Genomic DNA, 13,293 nt, shown 5'->3' on the forward strand with positions numbered 1-13,293 from the left:
ATTACATAGCATACATCGTAAGAACGAATTGTTATTAGTGTTATCAATCAGATTCGTGTACTCTTCCGACGAAGAAGACGGAAAAAAAGCGTGGAGCTGGCAAATCGACCACATTAGTGACGAGACGATATCCAAACCCGATCATCCCCTTCGACGAAGTGCCCTTATTGGCACTTGGGAATAAACAAGAGACGATCAATAGGCCATAAAGGATGGAATCGAGTGTCCACATGAAAAATATTGCTCCATAAATATACTCGCAATCGACGCCACTTCACATAACGCCGTTATTATGCCTTTGCCATTTCGCAGGACGACTAATTCGAAATTGCACTCTTTATATTCTTAAAGATAACAAATCACGGACGGTGCATTGGCACAAAGTAAATAATGTAAATAAAACCCTTTTGCATGTTAATATATGATATTCAAAATTTAATAAAATTTAAATAAATAAAAATTGGATCATAATCTTTGCCGGTAATATTCAGCAAATTACATCTCTGTATTTTTAAGATTAAAAATGTTTTTTTTTTTTTTTTTATTAATAAAAATTTGGCGTAAAATTTGAAATCTTAATGCCCTAAAAATTTGTCTTTACAAATTTAAAATTTTTGAAGCTCGGACCTGCGAATTGATATTTAATCATTATATTAATCCTTGTAACTAAATCTTAAATAAAAATTAATTTTAAAATCTCTTTCTTTTATTTCTCTTACTTATACAATATGTTGCAATAATGATTATGTTTCCCAAGTTAAGAATAGAAAAGATGCTTGAAAACTATTTAAAGTCCATCGACACAGCCCCTCTTTTTAAAACAGTTAAATCTTCAGAACAAAACAATTGTAACATAGGTCGCAGTTTAACTCTTTTCCATTCTGATTATATGACCGAAACCGAAGGACATCGTTATTAAGTGCAAAGGGTTAACTTTCTGAGAAAAAGCCACTACTTTAGTACCCTTGTCATGAAAATATCCTTTGCGGAACCCCATAAAAAAAATAACGAGTGAGAGAGAGAGAGAGAGAGAGCTACGATTTTGTTGCGTTGCGAATCGAATATAATGTCCTACCAGAGAATAAATTGCAAATACAGAATTGACGAAAGAGGAAGCGAGGGAGAAGAAGCAAGAGAGGGAAAGAGAAAAAGGAAGAGAATTGAACAAAAGCAGGGAAGTATACACTGTATACAGGGAAGGAAAGCGCGGTTATAGAGCGGTTGATATCGAAGAGAAGTCGCTTTCTTATTTCCATTCTTAGCAGCGTTCGAATCCAAGTCTGATACTAGCGTTCACTATTTTGCTCATCCCCACCTACATAATTCTCTTTGCTACCCACTCTTCATGGACTGGGTTTGTCTGCAATAAATTAAGTAAGAGAATGATTTTAGAATAGTCATAGAAGTCTTTTTAGTCATCAATCCATGTTCCTGTCATCAACTTTTCAAAAACGCATAATTCGACCCAGACGTGAATAATTATAACAAAGAAGTCCTTCGAGAGACAGACAAAGGCAACCTTTAGCTGAATAACTATGTTTACGCCTATTAAATTATAAAAACTTACTAACCTTTGTGAGATAATGTCAACAATAGCATTATAATAGAAGAAGTTAGAAAATCATTTTGATACATTTAAATAATTATTGCTAAATAGCACTGTTCTCTATCGAAAGAAAAGTGTTGCTTATAATCGCGAAGTGAAAAAGAGAATCGAAGAGAAGGTGAAACGAAGAGTAGGTATTGAGGAAGAGAGACAAGACCGTATACACAGAGGTAGGACTGACAGAACGTATATAGAGGAGTACGACCTATACTTCTTAATACTGACAATTTCGCTACTGAGGCCAATCAGAAGATAAACTGCTAGCGCGAACCGCCCCCTCGATAAAACGATTGGTTGGTTAGCAGCGGTTGCCACCCCACGTCCGCGCGTTTGGAAGAGGGGAGAGTTGCGCTACGAACCGCGAGCTGCTCGCGTTCCCGGCTTCCCGGCCGACGACACTCCGATGCCATCGTCCGCGGGGCGAGACCGAGCGCGCAGTTCTCCGTCTCTTCGCCACACGTTCGTTCGCGATTTTCGTTCGCTCGAAGATTGAGATCGGCTCAGATATCGAAACGCGTCGCGTGATCTTCTGAGCGCTAATAGATATGGGCTTCAGTGCCGGCGCAACGTTGCGCTATAACGTATGAGGGGACTGACAGGAGGACTAGGACCTGGAGTGACGTGACAGTGAAACGGGGACCCTCAAATTATGTGTATGACGGATTGAGCAGTGCAGTGACCGACCGTTTAATATTGTCCTCTAGTCCCCCTAGTGATTGTTATTGAACACTGTGAGACGAAAGTCTCAACCACGGCAGCAAAATTGAGCTGGAGTTGCAACGGTCCGCCGGCCACTTTATGAGGTGAGTCTAAACGCGGAAGCACAAAAAAGCGCGCTTACTTGGGATTGCGTGTATTCGAGAAGTCTGAAAAATAAAATCTACACAATACACGGAGATAATTTGTTGTTATATTTTACCCTTAAATTCACTACAAACTTGGGACAACTTGGCAACCAAGGAATTTTTAAAATATACAAAAGACATTTTACAAATAACGTGATAAAAATTACCAAGCAGATTGGTAAATTTTGAAAAATTATTGAAATTTGCTAGATATATTTTAGTAAAATTAATCAAACATATTTTATATTTTAATGTAATAGATATTAATATTTTTTATCATGGTAGATATTAATCAGAATAGCTCGCATAAAATTCTTGGTGGTACATGTTGTCCCACAACAACCATGATTTCAGGGTAAATTTTAAGAAAAAATTCTCTTTGTGTACGAACACAACACACAATATGACTCTCACAAGTCCTAAAAGCTTGACAGCCTACGTGACATTAGAAGCCCAAGTAACAGGACGACGTCTAAAAATGTTTTAATGACATGTCTTATTATTGATGTTAGAGACGTCATTAAAACATTTTTAATACTTCATTTGACGTCATTTTGCTACTTCGAAGTTTTCTTTAACAGATCAAACACTTCATAATATCAAGATTGTTAATATCATAAATCCGTATTGATGTCTTCATTAAAGAGATTTATATCTGAGTCTTATATATCAACTTATAGCTGCGGAGTCGGTGTCGAAAACGGTATCTTATTATTGTTTAGTCACTTTAATATCTGTTATTGCAATAAATATTACCACATATCGCACAAGGAGAACCCGGCAGTCTGTAATCACCGATTTCAATGAGATTTTGTAAGTGTATTGTATTCACACTCATACTTATACTTTTCCAAAGCCGTAGGACCCACTATTCAGGAATTCTCGAAGTCGAGAGAAAGATTTTCCATAAGATGTGTGCGGGGTCCTTCATTGTGTAAATAATATACTTTTTTTCTTATCTTGTCTGAATCTGGAATTTATTAATACCTAAGACCACACATTAAATTAAATGCAGTATATGATTAAAATATTACACGTATTTTTTTTTAATAAAATAATCAAAATAAAAAATTTAAATAATTTAAAAGTATAAGATTTTAACTTGCGTCGCTACGTCGCCAGCTCGACAACCGTTCTTCCGTAAAAGTATTAAGGTCTTTGCGCAATGCCAGGAAACAGGCAATAGATACAGAATTTTCAACGTAACGGAAACCCTATGTATATTGCCTGACAATGAGTCACTGTTTATTCTGCATTTATACATGATTTTTTTATTTCTATTCCCTGTTCTTATTGTCTGTTGTCTGGTATATGCAAGAGTCTTTAGTGTTATTAGAAAAATTTCATCGTCATTTTCTCGAGAATGCCTGAATAGAGGGTCCTTACGGCTTTGGCAAAATATAAGTATGAGTGTGAATACAACACGTCCACAAATCCTCATTAAAAATTGATGATTCATGATTACAGACTGACGGGTTCTTCTTCAGTCAATAGTCAAATGTTTTGACGATTTATGAAACAAAACCAATGGTCGTATTGTCTTAGCCAGTTAGGTCGAATAAAAATTCTTTAAAGTAAAAGTGCTAATACCGAGACACACACATAAGAGTAATGCGACGAATTTTCTTACTTAAATTTGAAGAACCATTCAATTTTTGATAATGACATAATAGAGTGTGAAAATAGACTATATTTTATAAGTCGAAAAGAAAATATTTGTTGAAAAATTGCTTTCAAACATCAAATTTTATTAAAATTATATTATATTAACCAGTTGAAATGACCTAATACGTGCACAAATTGAAAAATTATAGTATAAAAGGATTACAATATCTTCTGTTAAGTCTCAATTTAAAAAAATTGATTGTATATCAATAAGTCACATTAATATTTACACTTATAGTTATTTTAAAGAAAATTATCATTCTACTTATGACTTATATTCTATAATTTATAACACTAATAAAATATGATTCTCGGTTGTCCATAAAAAATATTTTTTATTTTAATAAACGTTTGACATTCCCTAGGAGGAATTTCTTAGGTTCCTCCCTAAGGAAGAAAGTAAGCTCTGGCGTGAATTTGGCTACTTTCGCCCCTCTCTACAGACATGGAAAGTCGAACTTTTCGTGGAGGTGTTGTGAAAATATATTACCAACTAAGGCTGCAGTCATGTAGCATTTGATGCTATATACAAAAGCTCCGAGGCATTCTTCTTCTTCTTCTTTCTTTCAACGAAGAAAGAAGAAGACAAAAAGAAAGCTTCAAAGCATTTGTCAACATCAAATTTGCAGCCTTAACTCACCTATTGGGACCTGTCCTGGTATTAATACCAATTATGGTTAACCCTTCGTGGTCACTGGGGGTCAGCATAAGACTCCAAAAATTTTTCAAAACAGAATTACACTAACTTCAAGCTTCGAAACGGGCTTTGTGCCATTTACCGAAAACTGACATTTCTTACTTATCTGACAGTTCGTTAGGCCCGAAGAGAATTGCTTGTTCATTTTTTTTTTTCCAAAAAGTACCCACTTTATATTGCAAAATAAATACTTTTTTTGGAACGTACACTGCCGTACTATTTTCTTTTTTTTTTTCCAAAGTGTCACATCTCATGAGTAAGTCATACATTTTTAGCCAAAAATATCAATAATTTAAAAAATTACAAAAAGTAAAAAGTCATTTTTTATGTACTTTAACTTTGCTATTTTTTTCAATATGTTAATATTAAATAAACAACAAAATTAATATTGCAACAGGTTTTACAACATTTCAAGAAGGTTCAGTTTAATTTTTTCAAGTCAAGAAGGTTCAGGTTAATTTTTTCAAATCAAAATAATAAAAATTGTAAATATGGCAGCCAATTAAAGTCGCTGGGATCGTTTTGACCCCAATGTGATCATTATGAAACTGTAGATAAATGTGACCACGAAGGGTTAATTATGTTAAATAAATAATAAAATTATGTTAAATAAAAATATCGTAGAAATAAATGCAAAAATTGCATTGTTTTTATCAATATTAATAATATCAAAATTAATACTGCGCGGACACCGTGTTTTTGGAGCACTCATCCTGGGACTTTCAAGTTCAAAGAGTTTTTAAAAGCGTTTCTGTGTTTCTGTACATAGGCCAGAAGTGTTGCAATTTTTTTTACGAAAGACGTTTTCTATCCATATCTTTGACCTCCCGTAGTATGTGCCTAATTTGACCAGTGAATGCCATGGACCACAAAAACCCTGATGCAATACCGACGAAAAATATCGGGATAACCCTGTAATCATATCTTTCTTAGTTGATTGGGTTAACTGTTAATTGCAACCGTATCTAATCTGCAATGTTATAACAAGTTAAAAGATCCCTGTTCCCTCCTTTTCGAAGTTCTTTTGTGCGTAATGATAACGACATTTACTGATTCACACTCGTATTGGATGGAAGGCACAAGTGCGCCTTCACGTTGTCTCGAAACTCGAAACTTTCCGTCGGTACTGTATTTTCTAGATTTGGTAACTATATTGTTAATTGTTTAATGAAATTCTTTACTAGTCTTTACTGTTTGACTATCTGCAATCTATATTTCGTTACCATTGTATACTTTTATTTATAGACAAAAGCATATTTTAAAGCATAAAGCCCATGTATAGAAATTTTAGAAACTTTATCGAGAATTATCTCATTTGCATAAACTGGAGCTTTAAATAATTTATCAAATTTGGAGAAGCATTTATTCATTTTGATTATAGCGGAATTAATGACTTAATTAAAAATCATTTGAGAAAAACTTTTCGGCAAATGATATACATAAGATTCTTCGCGGTAAATTTGTTTTTTAAAATTTAAATGATTCAAAATGTGTGATCCGTAACATTCAGTGCTTCTCGATTTCAAGTAGGATCAAACTTCGCGATTGCATCGAATTTAATATTATTCATCGCGGTTGTTGTGCGTGTATTACGAAATGCAAAATATAACCTTCTAATTGTTCACAAGATTGTTAAACGCAAAACTTTGAGAAGTAAATAATATTGGTCGAAATAGGCAATAAATTGCGGCTTGCTGCATGTCCCCGATTTTCTCAGTGACCCACGCCTAAACATTCAATTAGCACTTCCTAATCTCTCCCCCGTCGTTGTCAACAGCTATTACTTCCAGCATCTTCTCGATCTCAGTGAGTTACTCTCTTGCTCTCTCTTAGAGAGAGAGAAAGAGAGAAGGGGGAGTATTCTCAAAAAGCACCCCAAACACCACGGAACGATGATGACAGGGTGGTTGTTCCACCCCTTGCAACTTCAACTAACCGACGTATCTATTAATCCGCCCTGAATGACACTCGAGGGTGGCACTCGCTCTCTCGTTGTCCCCTCTCCTCCGTACAAGGGAGCGAGCCTGACCCTACAAAATCGTAACTACCGCTCCCCCTCTTTTTCTGAATCCTCCCCCGACCACTACAGGTTTTTTTTTAACGAACACTCAAGGAGATTCAGTGCGATAATTGTGTTAGTTCGAGAAATTAGGATTTGGAGTGAGAAGAAGAGGAAGAAAGAAGATTGAGAGAGAAAGGAAAAGAAGAGGAAGGCAAGTGAGTCGTTTGGCGTACCCTTTGCCGCAGGGGTGACGGTTAGGGTGGAGGATGAAGAACTGGAGAGCGCGCGGAACGTACCGAGATTGGTTAATGGCTTTGATACGAAGAAAAGGATAAGATTAATTTGTTTACGAATCGGAAAGCAAACGAATAAGCAATTATGTGTCGCGAGGAGAGCCCACTCTCGTCTTATTTATTTAAAAAAATGTTTCTTATAAATTATTTATAATAAAGGTTGAACTGTTTCAATAAATAAATAAATATTAGGTCTTTGTAGTTGAATACGCACCGACAAGAAAAGTGCGTCCCGCTGAGCTAGGTATCCTGCAGCTAGACTAGGTAAAAACCGCGTGTTAAAATAAAATAGATATATAGTTAAAGTGGGAAAGAGATAGAACGCGTTTAGTGCAGTAGCATTGGCTATTAGAAAAAACAGTATTTTTACATCCCGCCCTTCCCGCCTATCCCACCTATAGCTATTCTGTCTATTCTTCTTCTACTACCTCCTATTCTTCTAAAATTCTACATATTTTTCCCCAAAGTAGTCATCCATGTTCAGTACTATTTCAGACTCCAGGAAACTACAGTGTCGAGGCATACATAAACTGAAGGTATTTGTCACCGAAAAAATAATATTCTTGATTTCTAGAACAAAACCCTCTAAAGCTTTCCTCTAATCAAATATTCTAAAAAATTTAGAATATTCCCCTCTAAAAGTCTCCTGTTAAGAATAGTTTCTGAAACAAAGAAAATATTCTAAAATGCTACTTCGGTGATCGGTTAACAAATGACACTCGCGCTCACGCAAGCTCGTATACTGCTCACGGTCCGCGCTGTAGTATACGTGCGTGCATGGTGATACGGTGGTAATACGTAACCTAGTGCTTCTTAAAAAGACATTCACTTGCAGTCAAAGAAGTAGTCATTTGTGGAACCTTTTTACTATAACTTTTGATCAATTGCACATTTTAGGACAATTTTTTTTAAAGCGATAATTTAGAATCTCAGAAACTCGAATATCTATATTAGAAAGCAAAAAGAACTTTTGTGTGCACAGGAGCTAATTACAAAATATTAAAACAAAATTTTTTTAATTGAGTAAAATTACGGTTTTTTTTATTTAATCATATTTTTTTCTAAAATGAGTGTTGATAACTGGGATTGTAAAAGAATTAATGCACATTTTCAATTACTTCCAAAAAGTATAATTATTTTGAATGGTAAATGTAGGTAATTTTTTAGTTTTAGTAACTTTTCGAACTTTTCGTGGAGGTGTTGTAAAAAATAAATTTTTTGCGTGATTTGACATTAAATATGAAATGTTAAGTAAAAAATTGATAAATAATAAATTTCTAATGACATTAACAAATATCAAAAATTGAAATTTACGTTATTGTACATTATGAAGTAACATTAAGGTTATAAGATGAAAAATTAAGGAAAAAAATGTTTATTTCATTTTTTAATTCCAAAATTCAAAGTTTCATTATAAAATACAATCATGGAATCATAAAAATTAATTTTTTTTCATGAAAATGTATATATTTGAATAAATGAACGATTTCTTTGAAATATATGCATAAGAGGTACAATTTTTTATTATATTTATATTCACATTTACCAATCATATGTAAAAAAAACTTAGATAAAATAACCAAAAATCCAGAAATCGACGAAAAATAGGCATTTTTATACAAAAATTAGGGTTTTCTCGTTGAGTTATGACTGATTTCATGCTCAAAAACATATGAGACGTATCGGAATGTATCAAATATTGACAACATATATCCAAAAGTAATATATTATGTTTATTTTAGAGTCAGTTAAGGCACTATCAATCATTTGAGGACCATAAAAGGCCCAAAAGTGGCTAAAAATAGGGTTTTTCGCAATTTTGAGTACGGCTCACCATTCCGGAAAATCTGAAAAAATTCTAATACATATAGAACACTAAAATATACAATTTTCTAGAGTAATTAGACCTGCAACTATCAAAGAAATTAGAAAAAAATTGATTCAAATATTTATTTAATTTTTTTAGGTTAGATATTCAACGCGCCTAAAGCTAAAAAAAATTGTGTGCTAAGTAGTTTTTATAAGCTATATTCTCAAATTTTTTCAAAATTTTTAACATGAAGAAACCGGAGAAAAAAATAATTTTTGAAAAAAGCGGTTTTTTGGTGCCACTAGGAAAAGGAGAGGAAATGGATAGTCGGAAAAATCGTAGAAAATTATTTTTTTAGTGTACTTATACAGATCCAAAATCATTTTTCCGTTTCATTGACAGTGGCATTTTGCCTATCTTACCGTGGGGTACCCTTTAAGTATACATAGGGCCTTCTTTTCCCGTAACTATTGGCGAATCGGTTAATTCTAACGGTCGTTTCGGCAAGTGCGCACTCCAAGTTTATGAATTATTTGGTACGGCGCATTTACTACAATGCGGAGTTCGAGGCATCCTCGAGAACGGGACGCTCTGCACATCTCTCATAGGCGCGCCGCTACCATAAACGTATCTCCTCATTTTAGAGATGTTTCTGTAAAAAAACACTACTTTTACTCAAATATTCGTTGAATACTTAATACGATATGTAATAAAATACAATAAAATCAAACATCTTACAAACTTTTAGTAGAAAAAAAATACGCTGTTTTCAAGAATGCGCCAAGACACTTTTTTAGCACTATTCTATAAGGAAAATTGAATAATATTCTTTAATTCATTATTTGAAAGTCACTCACATAAAACACTTGAGAAAAAACGCGTAAAAATTGAACCAAAAATTTATATTTTACTGGTTTAATAACATTGACACTTCACTGGGTTAGTGTAACGCAGTGTAACTAACTCTTAATGTTTGCTGCACGACAATCTTTAATACACTGGTTCGAGTATGGATGCAAGTTAGCAGAGAGCTCACCTTTTTCTGGTCCCTCGTCTCTGTACGGTATAGAAGTGGGGAGACTTTTGAAATCGCTATAAATTACGCTAACCTAGTGTACCGTTCTAGGGTTAAGTTAAACAATGAGCACCAAATTCCGGATTGGGATATTTTAAGAGCACAAAATCAGCACAAAATTCTAATATAGTAATTTTTTGTTTACAATACTCTATACGTGTTTTTCAAAAGTCGAGGTGCTAGCTTAACGTGAACCCGCAGCACCCCCACTTTTGCTAATAATTTCCTGCGAATGGATAGGAACACAAAATTCGAAACTAGAGCAATAAATTAGCACAAAATTAACACTTTATTATGCCGTGTATGCCCGAGCTTTTTTTTAGTGATGGGGATGCTAAGGTCACAGAGTTTGTGCTGTGTACGGAGAGAATGCAGTAAATGAACGAATCGGAAATTTTTATCCGACGCACTACGCTCATGCAGGACAGCCGATCGAGATTAATAACGATGAAATCAAGATATTAATTGAAAATAATCCGCCTTATACAACTCGAGTGTGTGTATGATTGCGGATATTCTCAAAATATCACGAATAACTGTTGTGGAACATTTACATATGCATATGTACGTAAGTCGTCTCGGTGCTTAGGTACCGCATAATTTCTCGGAAAAAAACTGATGGAAAAAATTTCCGTATGCGAGTCACTGTACAAACGAAACGAAAATAATCCATTTTTGAAACAAATCGGCAATGGCGATGAAAATTGGATTGTTTACAACAATATGGTGCGAAAGAGGTTCGGGAGCAGATAAGGTGAGGAAGCATTTATATGATGACTCCAAAAGCAAAAGTTCATCCGAAGAAGGTAACGCTTTGCATCTGGTGGGATTGGAAGAGAATCTTGTATTACGAGCTTCTTACCAAGGAATCAAACGATTAATTTGAATGTGTACTGCTCGCAATTGAACTAACTGAAAGCAGCAATCGACCAGAAGAAATTGGCCAATTGTAAAATTATTAAAAGAATATATTTATAACGACAACAATTAGCAGAAGTACATAAAGCTTCACGACGTTTCAACCCAGGATTCGGGTCCTTATCAAGCGATCTAACAAAGCAAAAATACAGCCAAATAACATAGTCAATAGTTAAAATTTATAATTTAAGAGTTAAAAGTTAAAATTTTCAAAAAGTATAAAAGAAATTCCTTTAAGTCAATGCGAAAATTTTAAGGAGCAAAAATTTAAATACTTGATGAGGAAACGAGCACCATCGTCGACACATTCTCAGTCTAGTGCTTATGAGATTTTGACAGAAACATCACAAATGAGAGGCTAGAAAATTAATAACTAATAGAGTGATGTTCAAACCCCAGAAAATAAAATAAAGAGTACTTATTTACACAGAGAATGTCCCACGACGGCACCAAAATTAGCATTGCGTATTATGCTGGCGAGTTACAATATATAAAACCAAAATATCACAATTTTCTCGAGCCACACAGCGACTCATGTTCACACGATGGGAGTCAGGAACGAACTGGTCGTTTCGTATATGTTAAACATTAACAAGGTTATCAGAGTACCTAACAGCAGAAAAACAAAACAATTATACGCTCGTTGTCGTATGACGTTGTCGTATATGGGATTTAAATTATCCGTGTCTTTTTTTAGATTAATCGTATCTGAATATTTTTTTATTAGTCACACTATTTGTCGATATAAATATATTCTTTTGATTAAATATTATTGGCGAAACAAACACTTACTTTTTGGTGTAAAATAATTGTGTTCCACCATGACAACGCAAGACCGCATTGTCTTTTTGATCTGTAGAAATTGATGCGGCTTGACTGGGATATTCTACCTCACGCGCCAGACTTTATACGCTTCGATTACCATTTATTCCGGCCCCTGCAAAACTGCTTTAACAACAAAGAAATTTCACTTCCCCAGAAAGCAAAAACCACTTAAAATAAAACAATTTTTTGTTCAGAAAACTGAGAAATTCTATATAGATAAAATCATAAAGCTACCCAAAAGATGACCAAAGATTATCGAAAAAAAACGGTAAATTCTTTGATGAGTAAAGTTATATACATCTAAATTTTAAAAATCGTCTCAATTTAATCAAAAAATGGGACAATTAACCCATCTAAATGTCTCCGTTTTTGTATTACTCAACTATTGGAGATAGTAATCTCTTGTCAATAATAAAATTATCAGACATATGTGTTAATAATTATAAGTGATTTATGTGTTATATTCTCGTGCGTGATTTGCTTCAAAGTGCATAAATTATTTCTTCGAAAATCGAGGTGTTTAAAACTGTGTGTTTAAAAAGTGTTTAATTAGTGTGTTGAATATTAAAATGTGTTAAAAGTGAATAAATTGCTGACCATAGACAGTAATAAACTTTACTTGAATTCTACTAATTAATTAACATCCGATGGAAATAATGCTCGCTAATTCTTCCTAATATTTCGCTTTGCGAAAGAAATTTCAAACATTACCAGAAAGATTATTGAAATGTTGTATAAGAATGTCAAAGAGAAAAAAAGAGAGAGAGAAAAAAACAAATTCGATCATTCTTTACTTTTTACTCTGACAATTTCATCTCCCCAAGGATCCCAAAGTATTCCAAAGTTGATTGAATTAATAAGAGTTCCTGATCAATAGATCAGTCTAATTAATTCAATTCGATCTATGTACCCTAAAATTGATCGACATAATAGCAGTCCTAATTGATAAATATCTTTGATTTCAGAGCCGGCGGCAATATGTGCGACGGCTCCTTCCCCGAAGCTCTCCGCATGAGCGTTCAGGGGATGACGGGTACATCTCCACCGGGTAGTGTCAGTCACATGGCAGTAGCGGGCCTCGCGGGGGGTAGTGCACTCGGTTCGGCAGGCAAGAAGATGCAGGCGGAGCACATCAAACGGCCCATGAACGCTTTCATGGTTTGGTCACGATTACAACGACGGAAGATTGCGCAAGAAAATCCGAAGATGCACAATAGCGAAATTTCCAAGAGACTCGGTAAGTGAAAATGTTCAATTTCTTGGTTTCCTTTCTACGAATGACCATAAACTTCGAAAAACCACTTTCTTGAAAAGATTGAACCTTGAGGTTTCCCCGAATTCTTTTTATTTCTAAAATTTTGATAATTTAAAAGAGATTTACACATCTTAACAAGTAACAAGGAAAAAGTGGACTTCGAGAATCAAACGCAGTTAGTTATGCATGAGTTAACGTTATGTAACATTTAATTAACAATTTAATACAAAGTTATAAATCGTTCTTTTCGGCCCTACCTACTTTGAGCCATTTTCACGAAGTGGATAAATTAAATAATAGAT

At 34.3% G+C, this 13,293-nt stretch overlaps 1 protein-coding gene across 1 annotated transcript; it reads left to right on the forward strand.

Annotated features, from left to right (window-relative positions):
- Nucleotides 1-2,020: 2,020 nt before the first annotated feature.
- Nucleotides 2,021-12,973, forward strand: LOC112454232 (transcription factor SOX-1-like; the record flags this gene model as incomplete). The annotated part of the gene is made up of 2 exons (XM_025015502.1): nucleotides 2,021-2,409; nucleotides 12,702-12,973. Coding segments are annotated over exons 1-2 (277 nt in total), but the record flags the coding sequence as incomplete, so codon positions are not given.
- Nucleotides 12,974-13,293: the final 320 nt, after the last annotated feature.

The sequence above is a fragment of the Temnothorax curvispinosus genome, unplaced genomic scaffold (assembly GCF_003070985.1).
Source record: "Temnothorax curvispinosus isolate PA1 unplaced genomic scaffold, ASM307098v1 QBEX01004935.1, whole genome shotgun sequence".
NCBI lineage: Eukaryota > Metazoa > Arthropoda > Insecta > Hymenoptera > Formicidae > Temnothorax > Temnothorax curvispinosus.